Source organism: Neoarius graeffei, chromosome 5, assembly GCF_027579695.1.
Source record: "Neoarius graeffei isolate fNeoGra1 chromosome 5, fNeoGra1.pri, whole genome shotgun sequence".
NCBI classification, from domain to species: Eukaryota; Metazoa; Chordata; class Actinopteri; order Siluriformes; family Ariidae; genus Neoarius; species Neoarius graeffei.
This window is the reverse complement of record NC_083573.1, coordinates 13,658,483-13,676,395: the sequence shown is the minus strand read 5'-3', so window position 1 is coordinate 13,676,395 and position 17,913 is coordinate 13,658,483. Positions and strand designations below refer to the sequence as shown.

The 17,913-nt window shown below is 41.1% G+C and overlaps 1 protein-coding gene across 2 annotated transcripts in view; it reads left to right on the top strand.

Annotated features, from left to right (window-relative positions):
* bcam (basal cell adhesion molecule (Lutheran blood group)) overlaps positions 1 to 17,676 on the top strand; it is a 120,388-nt gene extending 102,712 nt beyond the window's left edge. The window contains exons 12-16 of one of the 2 annotated variants that reach the window (XM_060921230.1): positions 2,283 to 2,424; positions 2,541 to 2,573; positions 3,616 to 3,754; positions 15,196 to 15,272; positions 15,392 to 17,676. In XM_060921230.1, the coding sequence (XP_060777213.1) occupies positions 2,283 to 2,424; positions 2,541 to 2,573; positions 3,616 to 3,754; positions 15,196 to 15,271 (390 nt within the window). In that variant the 3' untranslated portion in view covers position 15,272; positions 15,392 to 17,676. Of the gene's footprint in view, positions 1 to 2,282; positions 2,425 to 2,540; positions 2,776 to 3,615; positions 3,755 to 15,195; positions 15,273 to 15,391 lie in introns of those variants that run through there. The other variant, XM_060921231.1, reaches the window with a different exon arrangement.
* Positions 17,677 to 17,913: the final 237 nt, after the last annotated feature.

Genomic DNA, 17,913 nt, shown 5'->3' with positions numbered 1-17,913 from the left:
TGCGACCCTGTAGAAGGATAAAGCGGCTAGAGATAATGAGATGAGATGAGATGAGATGAGATGAGATGAGATGAGATGAGAAGTCTGAGTCGAGTCCACTCTTGATCCGAGTCGAGTCCGAGAACAAGACTCCAACGCACCATTTGATGGTGGCTGTTGCTGCCTTTATGCGAAACCAGTTACGGTGCATGCACTGTCCAGAGCATGTCTGAGAGTCTATCTGATGCACGCGCCAAGGCACACAGGTGTGACACTCTTGCAAGAAATTCATACAAAAATTAATGTAGATAAAAATATCTTATGCCAAATTATTATGGCATGTTATAAAAAGTAAAGAAAAAATCAGAGTCCTTGTCTCCAATTTACGAGTCCGAATGCAGTTAATGTACGAGTCCGAGTCATCAGTGCTCAAGTCCAAGTCAAGTCACGAGTCCTTAAAATTAGGGCACAAGTCAGACTAGACTCGGACTTGAACACTGGGGACTCGAGACTGGACTTGGACTCGAGGTTTAGTGACTCAACTACAACACTGTGACAAGTTGTACTTCTCAATTATAATCAACTTTGGTGTGGTAACAATAAGCCGCCTTTGTTTTGGTCAGCATCACATCACGCCATCATTGACTATTTTCTTAGAGCTGCATCGTTATATTACAACCCCAAATCAGTAAAGGTGGGGATGGTAAATTTAAACTGATGATGTGATTTGAAACACGTGATGTCACCAGGTGAATGTAAACAGATTTGGTACAAAATCAGTATCCAGGAATAGTCTAAGCTTTGAGGAGCAGAGATGTGCCAAGGATCTCCAGTTTGTCAACAAATGCATGAGAAAATAATTTAAATGTTTAAAAACAATGTTCCTCAAAGAAAAATATAAAGGGATTTGGATATTTAACCCTGTGTAATATCATTAAACGATTCAAGGAATCTAGAGGAATTTCTGTACATAAAGGGCAAGGGCCCAAGCCTAAGCTGAACACCTGTGAGCTATGATCCCTCAGACGGCACTGCATCAAGAACTATCATTGATCTATAGCAGATATAACCACATGGGCTCGGGATTACTTTAGCAAACCTTTGTCAAGCACTATGATATAGAGTTACATCCACAAATGCCAGTTAAAATTTTACTGTGCAGAAAGGAAGCCTGATGGTAACTGTGTCCAGTAAAGCATCATCTACTTCTCTGGGCTCGGAGGCATCTGGGATGCACAGTGGAAATCAGTATTTCAGGTTGTGGTCCAGGCCAAAGACAAAAAGGACCATCCAGACTGTTCCAAGGAACAAGTCCAAAAGCCAGGGTCTGTCATGGTATTGGGTTGTGTTAGTGCCCTTGGCAAAGGTAACTTGCACTTCCGTGATGGAGCATTAATGCCGAAAATTACATTGAGATTTTGGAGCAACATGTGCTACCTTCAAGATGACATCTTTTCCAGGGATATTTCAACATGACAATGCAAAACCACATTCTGCACACTTTGCAAAGGTGTGGCTGTGGAAGAAGAGGGTGTCGGTCTCCTTTGTCCTCAAGAGAGAATGTGTGGTGAATTTTAAAATGAAAAATATAACAACAATCCCTGTACTGTTGCCCACCTTAAGACTTGTTTTCAGGAAGAATTGGACAAAATAACACAGTGGTGTAGTGGTTAGCACTGTCGCCTCACAGCAAGAAGGTTCTGGGTTTGAGCCCAGCAGCCAAAGGGGGCCTTTCTGTGTGGAGTTTGCATGTTCTCCCCGTGTTTGCGTGAGTTTCTTCCGGGTGCTCCGGTTGCCTCCATAGTCCAAAGACATGCAGTTAGGTTAACACGGGGCAGTTTTGGGCTGAGTTTAGGCTGACTTGCCCTTGAGCAAGGCACCTAACCCCGAACTGCTCCCCAAGCGCTATAGCATAGCTGCCCACTGCTCTAGGTATGTGTGACAAATAAAGGCTTCTTGGCTTGGCTTCTAAATGCTTCATCACTTGGTGTCTTTAGTCCCTAAAGCCCTTTAAGTGTTATGAGAAGATATGGCAACATTATAAAGTGCTTTACTGTCCCAAATTTTTTTGAAATGTGTTGCAAGAATCAAGATTGAAATGTGTTTATTTTGAAAAAAAAAAAAGAAAATTAATGAGGTAAATCATCAAATAATGTGCTGTTGTATATTTTGAGTGCAATACAGCTCAAAGATTATTTACAAATCCTTGTTTTCAGTTTTAATTTCAATTTCAACATACCGTCCCAATTTTTATATCTACAGTATTTAACTTCCTGTCTCATTCTCTCCCTCTGTGTGTGTAGTCAGTAAATGTAAAAGGGAATAAGATCACTAGCACAAACACCCTGGAGGTCACAGCTACTGTTCTCAAAGAAGGCGTTACTTGTGAAGCAACCAATCAGCACGGTACAGACAGCAAGAAGTTCAGAGTCGAACTTGATTCAGGTAGGGTTTATTATTATTATTATTATTATTATTATTATTATTATTATTATTATTTTGCATCAGGTACACAACTTAGTTATTTTCATGTAGATCTAATGTGACCTTTTTCTTTACAGGCAACGTAATCAATACAAACGACGGTGCAAAAGGTAGACACTTGAGCCTGCTCTCTCTCCTCTTCTCCTCCTTTTCTGGACTTTTCCTTCTCCATATTCTGTAGCCTAGCTCTTCCAGCACTGTACATTGTACTATATTGTGTATTGCTAACAGAACCCACTGTGTATATTGTATATTGTATTATGTTTCCGTCTTTGTATGATGTCTGTCCTCACGTTTGTGGAATTCACTTCCAACTTTTTTCCTCCTTGGGGACAATAAAGAATTTGGTTCTATTTTCCTCTCCTCTCCATCCTTCTTGTCTTTGCTTGAGATGTTGTTACGTTCCTCCTCTCTTCTTCCTTCTCATGTCTGCTAGCCTATATGTGTGTAGTCACTATAGTGTGCGTCTAATCATGGTGGTGGGCTTGTCACATATACTATGTGAGTACTTTTTCAATGTTGCTGGGGTTATGAGTATACTTCTGGTTTCTGCCACGGGACTCAAATCTTTCTCTTCTTACACTGCTGCTCAAAGGAAGCCCAGTGTTTGCAACAGGTCTGTACGCTTGCTGCGTGTGTGTGTGTGTGTGTGTATTTGAGAGAGATATTACATGGGAAAGTTTGTGTATCATTCCAAGCTCTGTGTGTGTGTGTTTGTGTGTGTGTGTGCTCATTCAATTGAGGGTGGTTCCTTTGTTTTGTCTTCATTTTTCATGTGACACAATGTCAATGGTGTTTAATAGTAAAGCAGCAACAATCCCTTATTGTTCTTTCTTGTTTTCTTCCCACCATTTCTTCTCCACCCACCTCCTCCTCCACGTCTTTCTTGACCTTCTCATTAACCTCTATTAAATGCTGTCCTCCTCCTGTCACCTCTCGTGTCCTTCTGTTGTCCCTCCCGTATTTGTTTCACTTCTCTTGTTGCCTTCCTCTTCATCTCGTCTCATGCCTACTTGTATTCATCATCCACAATGTCTTCCTTCCTTCTTCTCCAACACTATTTCCCTACTGTCTTCTCCTCCTGATTTCCTCCACCTCCTCTGTCTCTCTCTCTCTCTCTCTCTCTCCTTGTGTGTATGTGTATGCTCCTAGCTGGCAGTCAACAAGATGGATCCAAAGGAGTGGTGGTCGCAGTGTTGGTGTGTGTGCTGCTGTTGCTCCTGCTGGTGGCTATTCTTTATTTCTTCGGTAAGAAGGGCAGGACGGCCTGTCGTAAGAAGAAGAAGGAAGCGTAAGTAGCTAAGGAGACCCGAGTGAGTTATGATATGTTGCTTTACCACTGGACAGTGCAATATGATACGGTGCAGTTATTTGTCTGAATTCAGAGCCATCCCCACCATCTGTGATGTTTCCCATCACAAAAATGCACCGGTAAGTTTACGACCTCTCTGGAGCACGTGACATCATCTCCCATACAATGCTAATGTTAACAGTAAATAATAGACACAGCAGTAGCAACAATGAAGGAAGGTCACAGCCTGAATAACCTTTACCTCTGCCAATCAAATTGAATGTTTTAGGTTTTTCTATTTGTACTTAATGTGAAGCATTGTTGCACAATTTCTATTTTTTTCTCAGAGTCAGGTTTATTTGTATAGCACTTTTAACAATAGACATTGTCGCAAAGCAGCTTTACAAAAAAATATTAATGGCTTTAAACATAAGCTAATTTTATCCCTAGTCTATCCCCAATGAGCAAGCCTGTGGCGATGGTGGCAAGGAAAAACTCCCTCAGATAGCATGAGGAAGAAACCTTGAGAGGAGCCAGACTCAAAAGGGAACCCATCCTCATTTGGGTGATAACAGTTTGATTATAAATAACTCACTTCTATAACTGTGTTCTACAGAGTCACAAAGTATAACTGTGAAACCAGGAAATTCATTATAGTTTGAACATGAAGTCTGTTTTGCTGAAGTTATAAACTGATCATTGATGGAAACTTGAGTGCAAAACTGTTCATGACAACTGCAGTCCTAAAGTTAGCAAGTCAACCGAAGTCCGTAGACATAAATTAATTACTGTAAGTGTCCAGAGCCACCTTCCAAGTGCGACTTTCAACTGCCCATACGGGGCCGTCCTTTACAGGGGTGATGTGATGAGACTCCAGCCAGACATAGGGCATCAGGATGGATCAGGCATGTCCGAGGAGCAGAAGAGGTCAGCATCTTACTGGTGTCTCAGGATTGACATGTAACTCAGAGGGACAGACAGAGGGAAGGGAGGGGGAAGAAAGGGGAGAGAGAGAAAACACAGGTTGTTAAAGCAGATACGCAGAACCTTTATTTTTAAATACATTTCTGAGTGGATAGTATCTCCATCCTTGACTCTTGTACGTTGCATAAATGGGAATAAAAAAATACATTTTTGAGAGTTAAAATCGACCGCAAAGTTGGCGTTCGAGCTGCCCCGCTGAGCCAGCCAGCCCTGAGTGCGTGACGTCACAGCGGTGACCGGTTTTAAGACCGAGGCCTTTGACAGCTATAGACCAAAGTCATATAAATAATTTATGGTGAAAGTAAGAAATACCATTACCGACTTGCTCAACGCAGACTGATTTTACTTCATTGATTGTGGGTTGACTCTCATTAAAACAGGATGGGTGTTATAACTTATGCAACATACATGTACATGCATGCATTTTCACTGATAAAACGTAAAAGGCTAATGAAATAATCAGATGAACTGAGACAATCATATTCTGAAGCAAATTAAATAATCTTATACCAGTAACTTAAACACACAATACAAGTTACATGTATTAATCTAAATGCAGGTAAACAACGTGTTATTTTTTTATCCAAATGAGAGTCGGAGCTTACCCGTCTGTGTTCTCGCTTCTTGAAGGCCGATCTTGTGGCCAATTGTTTTGAAACAATCTGACTTTCAGTTGTTCGTTCAGTTCTCCATTCATTCACTTCTTCCACGTAAGGGCGAGATGGCAGCAATATCCAGTTTAGAAATCAGACGGCTGCTCCACTCATTCACTGTTTTCTTCATACTGTGTATTCCGCCATTACTGCTCGGCTCGGGCAATTACTAAAACCTGGGACGGAACGGGATGTCACCGGTTTTAGCAACAACCATGGGGAGGTCACTGCCCGAGCGATATGTCCCGTCCCGTTCCATTCCGGGTTTTAGCAACAACCCTCGGCTCACTCCAGGAAGACTGGTGCAACTGAACTCACTTTCCTTTAAAAAATAAAATAAAATAAATACTTTCCTTTTCTTGTAGTTTTATTTTTCTTTAATTGTTGGTACTGCATCCTCTTTCAATACAGGCTTATAGCCAACACTCCTCAACAGATTAGAGGTCTCTTACGAGTCTTCAGTAAAATGTGCAGAGCAGAGGAGAGACCACTTCGTAGCCGCCCAATGTGCCCATGAACAACTTGCAAAACCCGTCCAAATCTTTGCAGTTTGAACATTCTTGGGTCATGAATGCAACGTAAATCCAGCTTCTGTCATGTTGCTGCACCGGCCAGCAACACATCTACGTGGCATGGCGATAAATTAGCTCAAAATGGAGAATTGGACTTGCAGTCAGCTCTGTGTTTTAGTATAGCGGAAATGGCGATGAGACCGATAGACTTCCTGTGGTGACGTTACGGACATCAAGGTCATTCACTCAGAACGCTACCTATATAAATCACTTTAATCGTAAAAATTACGATATTAGATTTATTGTTAACACTTAAAACTATTCCTGTGCCATTCTTGAGGTCTCAAGGCATTTATAAACAAAAGTGAGTCCATGGCTCTGCGTATATGCTGTAAGCACTGGCGACATCTGCGGGGGGGGCATGGACCTTTTTGACCCCCCAAAGATAAAGTTGGGGGGGCAAAAACACCCCAATAATGAAACGTGAAAAAGTAGTAAACAGTACAGATGAATTCATGTTAACTGACGATTGAAACCAACTAAACAAATAATAGCCTAGCTTTGAATGCAAAATAAGTAATCTATAGAAACGTCACCTAAAATGTTATGATCGGACATGACCCGCCCCCTTTTCCGCTTGCAATATTCCAATGGTTGGCAGTGAGTGATTGACAGGTTGCACTCCGCAAAATTTACACTGCGTAGCACTAGGCCTACGCGGCCCAGGCAAAAAAAAAAAAACATAAATAAAATGGTTCGTTGCGTAGCAACCAAGGCAGCACTACTGAGGTGAAAAGTTCTGTGTGGCCTCCCGCAACCATTTTCACTGAACAGTGAACATAGAAATGAAGCAAAATGGACAAGTGGATTATCCGAACCAATAGGCCGGCAGCCACCAGCAATGAAGGTGATCATGTTGTGCAGAATTTGGACACTGAAGTCTGTGTTAAAGCCGATGCGGATATATGAGTTCAACGCGCTTAAGCCTTTTTATGGAGTATGGTGCACGTTTTTTTTTTTTTTCGCTATTCTTGTCAGTTGTCTGCCGAATTCATCTCAAAGAAAATTGCATTAAACTAAATTTGTTTATTGAATAAATTGTTTCATACAATGTTTAAAGCCGTGAGATTTTTTAATGCATCATAATAAGTTATCGTTAAAATGGGCGCTTCCCACTTGCAATGGTGAATAGTAATGAATGAAAATGACTTACAACTGAGTCTTTGATATTCAGCTACATACAGTGGTGCTTGAAAGTTTGTGAACCCTTTAGAATTTTCTATATTTCTGCATAAATATGACCTAAAACATCATCGGATTTTCACACAAGTCCTAAAAGTAGATAAAGAGAACCCAGTTAAACAAATGAGATAAAAATATTATACTTGGTCATTTATTTATTGAGGAAAATGATCCAATATTACATATCTGTGAGTGGCAAAAGTATGTGAACCTTTGCGTTCAGTATCTGGTGTGACCCCCTTGTGCAGCAATAACTGCAACTAAACGTTTGCGGTAACTGTTGATCAGTCCTGCACACCGGCTTGGAGGAATTTTAGCCCATTCCTCTGTACAGAACAGCTTCAACTTTGGGATGTTGGTGGGTTTCCTCACATGAACTGCTCACTTCAGGTCCTTCCACAACATTTCGATTGGATTAAGGTCAGGACTTTGACTTGGCCATTCCAAAACATTAACTTTATTCTTCTTTAACCATTCTTTGGTAGAACGACTTGTATGCTTAGGGTTGCTGTCTTGCTGCATGACTCACCTTCTCTTGAGATTTAGTTCATGGACAGATGTCCTGATATTTTCCTTTAGAATTTGCTGGTATAATTCAGAATTCCTTGTTCCAACAATGATGGCAAACCATCCTGGCCCAGATGCAGCAAAACAGGCCCAAACCATGATACTACCACCACCATGTTTCACAGATGGGATAAGGTTCTTATGTTGGAATGCAGTGCTTTCCTTTCTCCAAACATAACGCTTCTCATTTAAACCAAAAAGTTCTATTTTGATCTCATTTGTCCACAAAACATTTTCCAATAGCCTTCTGGCTTGTCCACATGATCTTTAGCAAACTGCAGATGAGCAGCAATGTTCTTTTTGGAGAGCAGTGGCTTTCTCCTTGCAACCCTGCCATGCACACCATTGTTGTTCAGTGTTCTCCTGATGGTGGACTCATGAACACTGGCTAATGTTAATGTGAGAGAGGTCTTCAGTTGCTTAGAAGTTACCTTGGGGTCCTTTGTGACCTCGCCGATTATTACACACCTTGCTCATGGAGTGATCTTTGTTGGTCGACCACTCCTGGGGAGGGTAACAATGGTCTTGAATATCCTCCATTTGTACACAATCTGTCTGACTGTGGATTGGTGGAGTCCAAACTCTTTAGAGATGGTTTTGTAACCTTTTCCAGCCTGATGAGTATCAACAACGCTTTTTCTGAGGTCCTCAGAAATCTCCTTTGTTCGTGTCATGATACACTTCCACAAACATGTGTTGTGAAGATCAGACTTTGATAGATCCCTGTTCTTTAAATAAAACAGGGTGCCCACTCACACCTGATTGTCATCCCATTGAATGAAAACACCTGACTCTAATTTCACCTTCAAATTAACTGCTAATCCTAGAAGTTCACATACTTTTGCCACTCACAGATATGTAATATTGGATCATTTTCCTCAATAAATAAGTGACCAAGTATAATATTTTTGTCTCATTTGTTTAACTGGGTTCTCTTTATCTACTTTTAGGACTTGTGTGAAAATATGATGATGTTTTAGGTCAAATTTATGCAGAAATATAGAAAATTCTAAAGGGTTCACAAACTTTCAAGCACCACTGTACACTGCCGACGTCATGACGTCACGGTGCAAGAACATAATTCTGACCCCCCAATGTTGACATGAAGTTGGCGCCTATGGCTGTAACTATGCCCAGTGTCACCTGAAGAGTAAGAACAGGACACATTTTGTACTGAGCGCAAGCAGGGACTCCGGCAAAACTAACTATGACAGTATAACTAAAAGGGGAGAGCCAGAAGGTAACACAGATATGGGGGAGCCCTGGGACATAAAGCATCCATCCACTACACTGTCAACAAACCTGAGGGAGGGAAGGAGGGTATGACAGCATCCACACATCCCAGTTTACCAAAACACTCTGTGCCTGAGGACTCTCCAGATCTATTCCTTTACCTAATAAAACTATTAACAAAAGGCTTGACGAAACAGATGTGTTTTCAGTTTTGACTTAAACACTGAGACTGTGTCCCAAACACAGACTTGGATTCAGACCTGATCAATCTCATTTGGCCACTTATCGGACATATACAATATCGTCAAAATGCCCACCACCATCACACCCATATGTGGTTCTTCCCCAAGCTGTTGTCACAAATCCAGAAGCACATAATTATACAGTGGTGCTTGAAAGTTTGTGAACCCTTTAGAATTTTCTACATTTCTGCATAAATATGACCTAAAACATCAGATTTTCACACAAGTCCTAAAAGTAGATAAAGAGAACCCAGTTAAACAAATGAGACAAACATATTATACTTGGTCATTTATTTATTGAGGAAAATGATCCAATATTACATATCTGTGAGTGACAAAAATATGTGAACCTTTGCTTTCAGTATCTGGTGTGACCCCCTTGTGCAGCAATAACTGCAACTAAACGTTCCCGGTAACTGTTGATCAGTCCTGCACACCGGCTTGGAGGAATTTTAGCTCGTTCCTCTGTACAGAACAGCTTCAACTCTGGGATGTTGTTGGGTTTCCTCACATGAACTGCTTGCTTCAGGTCCTTCCACAACATTTCAATTGGATTAAGGCCAGGACTTTGACTTGGCCATTCCAAAACATTAACTTTATTCTTCTTTAACCATTCTTTGGTAGAACGACTTGTGTGCTTAGGATCATTGTCTTGCTGCATGACCCACCTTCTCTTGAGATTCAGTTCATGGACAGATGTCCTGACATTGTCCTTTAGAATTCGCTGGTATAATTCAGAATTCATTGTTCCATCAATGATGGCAAGCCATCCTGGCCCAGATGCAGCAAAATAGGCCCAAACCATGATATTGCCACCACATTGTCTCACAGATGGGATAAGGTTCTTATGCTGGAATGCAGTGTTTTCCTTTCTCCAAACATAAAGCTTCTCATTTAAACCAAAAAGTTGTATTTTGGTCTCATCCATCCACAAAACATTTTTCCAATAGCCTTCTAGCTTGTCCACGTGATCTTGAGCAAACTGCAGACATGCAGCAATGTTCTTTATGGAGAGCAGTGGCTTTCTCCTTGCAACCCTGCCATGCACACCATTGTTGTTCAGTGTTCTCCTGATGGTGGACTCATTAACATTAGCCAATGTGAGAGAGGCCTTCAGTTGCTTAGAAGTTACCCTGAGGACCGTTGTGACCTCGCCGACTATTACACGCCTTGCTCTTGGAGTGATCTTTGTTGGTCGACCACTCCTGGGGAGGGTAACAATGGTCTTGAATTTCCTCAATTTGTACCAATCTGTCTGACTGGATTGGTGGAATCCAAGCTCTTTAGAGATGGTTTTGTAACCTTTTCCAGCCTGATGAACATCAACAACGCTTTTTCTGAGGTCCTCAGAAATATGCTTTGTTCGTGCCATGATACACTTCCACAAACATGTGTTGTGAAGATCAGACTGTGATCAATCCCTGTTCTTTAAATAAAACAGGGTGCCCACTCACACCTGATTGTCATCCCATTGATTGAAAACACCTGACTCTAATTTCATCTTCAAATTAACTGCTAATCCTCGAGGTTCACATACTTTTGCCACTCACAGATATGTAATATTGGATCATTTTCCTCAATAAGTAAATGACCAAGTATAATATTTTTGTCTCATTTGTTTAACTGGGTTCTCTTTATCTACTTTTAGGATTTGTGTGAAAATCTGATGATGTTTTAGGTCAAATTTATGCAGAAATATAGAAAATTCTAAAGGGTTCACAAACTTTAAAGCACCACTGTACAGGATGTTTTTGTATACTCTTGCATTACATTTTCCCACACGTTGCAGCAGGACATGCAAAAACTGAGCTCCATGAATACTTGGTGGAGAAGAAATCAAGTGTCCTGTACAGAGTCCTGCCCTCAACCCAAATGAATATCTTTGGGATGAACTGGAATACTGACTGCACCCCAGGCCTCCACACCCAAGATCAGTGTCTGATCTTGTGGCTGAATGAGCACAAATCCCTCCAGCCATTTCCAAAAATCTAGTAGCCTTCCAAAACCAATGCCAACAATCAGCAATACCAGCTCGAGCCACTGTTAGCCATATCAGTTGATAACAACGCATTGCATGTTATTTTGCATCCAAACACAAGCAACATGTCCACAGATAAAGGTTGGACAGTACTGTGTGTACGGCTGATTTAATGAGACACAAATAAGACAGAAGTTCTAATAAACAGTATATTATTACAGCTTTCATTACTGTTGATGTCTGGCGCAACCATCTTGGATTTTGAAGTCTGGGTTGGTGAGGTTCCACCAACTTTCCAAATTGGAAATCCGACTTCAGGGGCTGTTCCAGTTGACATTTTTGATGGGGTACTTGGAAATCCTGACTTCCCAGTCCAAACAGAACGCACCATGAGTACAATTAGTCTGCACTATTACTAGCTCCACCCATATATTCCTGCTTGGTCCTCTTGGTACCGTACACCATCCAATCAATTGAGGTCATTTTTGCCATATTTATGAGAGGATTCCGCATGAAAAGTCCATGTCTGTGGTATTTACAACTTCTGAAGTAGAAATTTATTGCTCTGGATTCATGAGTGACAGTCGTTTTTTAACATGATAGCTCAGTTGACAATTGTGTCATTACATGTTCATTGTAATTACAGAGTCTTTTCCGAGTAAAATTATGTCTGAGAAAAATGTTGAAATTCCCAACTGTTTTGTTCCGGTCACACTATAATTCTGCCTTGACACTGTATAAAATGTTTAGCGGCTACATCTTAGCCAGCTAATTCAGTAGCCACAGTGATTGGCTTATCTGTGCTTAGCATGCTTAGCAGCACTGTTTTCACATCTGTCAGTGTCAGGTAGTGTTGTAGTCAAGACCACCTAAACCGAGACCAAGTCATGACCAAGACCAGAGTGTATTGAAACCGAGACCGGACCAAGACTTTGAGGGGTTGAGACCAAGACAAGACCAAGGCAGGGCAAGGCTGAGTCAAGACCAGGACCAGACTAGGGTGTGTGAAGGGGGTCGGGGGAGGGGTGATTGCCATTAATCCATCCATCCATTATCCATAACCGCTTATCCTGTGCAGGGTCGCAGGCAAGCTGGAGCCAATCCTAACTGACTATGGGCAAGATGCCGGGTACACCCTGGACAAGTCACCAGGTCATTGCAGGGCTGACACAAAGACAAACAACCATTCACACTCTCACCTACGATCAATTTAGAGCCACCAGTTAGCCTAACCTGCATGTCTTTGGACTGTGGAGGGAACCAAAGCACCCAGAGGAAACCCACGTAGACATAGGGAGAACATGCAAACTCCATACAGAAAGGCCCCCATCGGCCACTGGGCTCAAACCCAGAACCTTCTTGCCGTGAGATGACAGTGTTAGCCACTACACCACTGTGCCACCTTTCCAACAAAATATGCTTTCTTTTTATACATACAGGACACTTTTTCGATTGAATAAAAATGTGTTCTCTTCCCTTCTAGCAGGATTCATTCATTTGGTTCGATAGCATGCAATATTGTTAGCATATCGCTTATCCTACATGTATTATGCCACTCTATCCAGTGCAGAATGAGCATTGAATACAGTTTACGATATTGCATGGTTGTCAAGACAACTTGACGTCACATGTCAGAGATGTAAAACTTCCGCGCTAGTGAGCAACTGTGGCAATTTGTAAACAAACATGGCTGCCAGGTTTGCTTTGTGAAATACAGAAGATTTTGAGAGAATTTTGGAAGAGAAAAACACGTTGAGCACCTGAAAGGAATGGGCATGTATAACAATAATAATATTGGCTGACTATGTCAGACACATTCCATTCAGCTACTCGTCTTCGACTCATTCAATATCATGCTAGCTGAATGGAATATACAGTGCTCAGCGTAAATGAGTACACCCCCTTTGAAAAGTAACATTTTAAACAATATCTCAGTGAACACAAACAATTTCCACAATGTTGACAAGACAAAATTTAATATAACATCTGTTTAACTTATAACGTGAAAGTAAGGTTAATAATATAAACTTAGATTACACATTTTTCAGTTTTACTCAAATTAGGGTGGTGCAAAAATGAGTACACCCCACAGCAAAAACTACTACATCTAGTACTTTGTATGGCCTCCATGATTTTTAATGACAGCACCAAGTCTTCTAGGCATGGATTGAACAAGTTGGTGACATTTTGCAACATCAATCTTTTTCCATTCTTCAACAATGACCTCTTTTAGTGACTGGATGCTGGATGGAGAGCGATACTCAACTTGTCTCTTCAGAATTCCCCATAGGTGTTCGATTGGGTTCAGATCAGGAGACATACTTGGCCACTGGATCACTTTCACCCTGTTCTTCTTCAGAAATCCAACAGTGGCCTTAGATGTGTGTTTAGTCATGTTGGAAAAGTGCACAACGACCAAGGGCACGGAGTGATGGTAGCATCTTCTCTTTCAGTATAGAGCAATACATCTGTTAATTCATGATGCCATCAATGAAATGCAGCTCCTCAACACCAGCAGCACTCATGCAGCCCCACATAAGGACACTGCCACCACCACGTTTCACTGTAGGCACCATGCATTTTTCTTTGTATTCCTCACCTTTGCTACGTCATACAGTTTTGAAGCCATCAGTTCCAAAAACATTTATCTTGGTCTCATCACTCCAGAGTATAGAGTCCCAGTAGTCTTCATCTTTGTCAGCATGGGCCCTGGAAAACTCTAGGCGGGCTTTTTTGTGCCTGGGCTTTAGGAGAGGCTTCTTTCGTGGATGGTATCCATGCATGCCATTCCTCTGCAGTGTACGCCGTATTGCATCATGGGAAATAGTCACCCCAGTTTGGCTTTCTACTTCTTTAGATAACTGCAGTGAACTTGCATGCTGATTTTCTTCAACCGTTCTCATCAGAAGACGCTCCTGCCGAGGTGTTAACTTCCATGGATGACCTGGACGTCTCTGTGAGATGGTTGCAGTTCCATCTTTCTTAAATTTTTGTACCACTTTTGCTACAGTATTCTGACTGATAAGTAAAGCTTTGCTGATCTTCTTGTAGCCTTCACCTTTGTGGTGTAAAGAAATTATTTCATCTCATCTCATTATCTCTAGCCGCTTTATCCTTCTACAGGGTCGCAGGCAAGCTGGAGCCTATCCCAGCTGACTACGGGCAAAAGGCGGGGTACACCCTGGACAAGTCGCCAGGTCATCACAGGGCTGACACATACACACAGACAACCATTCACACTCACATTCACACCTACGCTCAATTTAGAGTCACCAGTTAACCTAACCTGCATGTCTTTGGACTGTGGGGGAAACCGGAGCACCCAGAGGAAACCCACGCGGACACGGGGAGAACATCCAAACTCCACACAGAAAGGCCCTCGCCGGCCCCGGGGCTCGAACCCAGGACCTTCTTGCTGTGAGGCGACAGCGCTAACCACTACACCACCGTGCCGCCCAAGAAATTATTTTCTTTGGGGAATTCTGAAGGGACAAGTTGAGCATCACTCTCCATCCAGCATCCAGTCACTAAAAGAGGTCATTGTTGAAGAATGGAAAAAGATTGATGTTGCAAAATGTCGCCAACTTGTTCATTCCATGCCTAGAAGACTTGGTGCTGCCATTAAAAATCATGGAGGCCATACAAAGTACTAGATGTAGTAGTTTTTGCTGTGGGGTGTACTCATTTTTGCACCACCCTAATTTGAGTAAAACTGAAAAATGTGTAATCTAAGTTATATTATTAACCTTACTTTCACGTTATAAGTTAAACAGATGTTATATTAAATTTTGTCTTGTCAACATTTTGGGAATTGTTTGTGTTCACTCAGATATTGTTTAAAATGTTACTTTTCAAAGGGGGTGTACTCATTTACGCTGAGCATTGTATCTGTATACCACTCAACGCCAGCCACTATTATTTAATTATTTGCACATTCTGAAAGCTGCAGTGTGAACCTGTTAAGGTTATTCAGGGCATTTTTATACCTTTCCACCCCCTATATGAGATTGACAGTGTTGTGTTCACACAGTGCATCCGGGGAGGAGATGAAATCCAGCGAGAAGCCCAATGAGGGGTCGGGGCTGCTTAATAAACCCCAAGTATGAGGTCAGAGGTCAAAATCCATAACCTTTTGATAGAAACCTCTGGTTATGTTCATTATTGCATGGTGCCATGGGAACTGAAATGACTATTGTGGTGTTCTTCTGTCTTTTGCTCTCCATTAGTGATATGAGAGAAGAATGTGGAGGAAGACAAATCATCTGAGGAATTGAAGAGCAGCAGGGGTGCTTGTGTATGTGTGGGGGTGTGTGGGGGGGGGTTGTTTTTTTTTCACTCTCTCTGACTGAGGTACCAACCTGAAGCAGATATATTTGAGCTGTAAATTTTGTTTAGGGTTGGGTTGGGGGAGGCAGATGGGGTTAGAAACAGCAGGTGGGGTTTGACATAGTGGTTGGGGTTATGGACAGTGGGTTTAAACATTTTTTTGTAAAGGTGGTCTTCTCTTTCTTTTATGGGGGGTAAATTTAAAACGCTGTCTTGTATTTTTTTTTTTTTTTCCTAAAATGAGAATCCAATCATTGTCCACTGATCATGACACTACTCTGTGGAAAAGAAAGAAAGCATTGGAAACTCAATCCAGCACCGGGTCTACTGCCAAATTTCTTTTCTACCCCAGTATCCAGATCTTTTAATTAAATCACTGTGCCACTGGATTGAGCTTTCACCTGTGCACTAGTTTTTTCAACTTAATCTGCAGACACTTTGACACTGCACTTACTTCCTGTCTGTTCTTTCACAGTTCTTCTCACTGAAAGTGCACTGACACCTCTTGATCAACTTTATAAACACTCCTCATAACCAGACTGTACACTTTGTCCTGTACAAATTGCCTGACTATGGACTTGCATGTTACCGAAAATAGCCTGTCTCTCTTTTTCTCTCAACGTTGTATGTATAGCTAAATGTTTGCTTTTTTAAAAAAAAAAAATCTGTATTACATGGTAGCTTCTTATACAGCACTCTCAATCCATCTGTAAAGTTTGTTCAAACCAAATGCTTGGAGGTGCCATGTAGCGAGTGATTAGAAAGTGAGAAATACAAGGTCACGACACTGAATGCTCTGACATGTACAGGATAAAAAAATGAGTCACTTTTTTTTTAATATCCCCCGCTGGCTGAAAGGCCTGAAGGGGGATTATGTCGTGGCGATTTCCGTCCGTCCGTCCGTCCCGGGAAGGGTACTCACCTTCTGAAATCAACTCTTCTCACAATTTTTGGAGGAATTTCACGAAACTTGGCAGGATTCTTTGTTATATGTCGGTAATACACATATTGTAATTTCGTTAAATTGGGTCACATTTTACCAGAGTTACAGCCCTTGATTAACAAAATGATACTTTGACAATTTCATGAGTATGTTTTCCTTCTGAAATCAACTCCTCTCACAATTTTTGGAGGAATTTCATGAAACTTGGCAAAAGGCATTGTTGTATGTCATTAGTACACATATTGTTATTTTGTTCAAAGCGGTCACATTTTACCAGAGTTGTGGCCCTTGATTAACAACCTTGTACTTTCACAATTTCATGAAGGTGTGTTTTCCTTCTGACCATCAACTCCTCTCACAATTTTTGGATGAATTTCTCAAAGCTTGGCAAAAGGCCTTGTTATATGACGGAAATACACATATTGCGATTTAATTTTGTTTGTGAAAATTTTAGCAGAGTTTTGACCCTTGATTAAATAACTTGTACTTTGACAATTTCATGAGGGTGTATGTTCTTCTGAAATCAACTCCTCTCATAATTTGTGGAGTAATTTCACCAAACTTGGCAAAATGCTTTGTTATATGACAGTTATATGAATATTGAAATTTCATTTAATTTGGGCAAATTTTACCAGAGTTATGCCCTTGATTAATAACAAACTTGAACTTTGGCAATTTCGTCAAGGTGTGCTTGCTTTCTGAAATCAACTTCCTTCACAATTTTTATTATCCCCCACTGGCCAAAAGGCCCAAAGGGGGATTATGTTGTGGCGATGTATGTCCGTCCGTCCTGGAAAGGGTACTCACCTTCTGAAATCAACTCCTCTCACAATTTTTGGAGGAATTTCATGAAACTTGCCAGGATTCTGTGTTATATGTCAGTAATACACATATTGCAATTTTGTTCAGTTCAGTTGCATTTTACCAGAGTTATGGCATAGTTGCCAGCGGGGGATATTGTGCTCTCAGAGCACTCTTGTTTTTTCACCCTGTGACCTTGTGTTTTGTGTTTTTTCTTTCTTTTTTTTTTTTCCTGAATCTGGATGCCTCAGGGCAACCTGCTCATGTTCAAAGAGTTTGTTCAGTCGAGTAATTTAAACAGCTGAGGAGAAAAACACGGAACTCTTCTCTAACTAGATAATTAGACTTTAAAGCTGAGTTACATGTCCATGCACAGTATTAAGAAGAAGACATGCTGTTGTTTTTCTTGGGTGTGTATGTATTAAGCTGTGAGAAGTGGAATTTAAAAAAAAAAAAAAAGAACATGAATTTTTCTTTGATGTACATTCCTGTGCAAAAGTTTTAGGGACGTGTAGAGAAATGCTGTAAACCAAAAGTGGCTTAAAAATAATGACATGAAATGTTTCAACATTAAAAAAATACTATAAACAGTAATCAGGAAGCCATAATAAATTAAACAAAGTCAATATTTGGTGTGAGACAACCGTTTGTTTAAAAAAAATAGTCGTCTCAGGTACG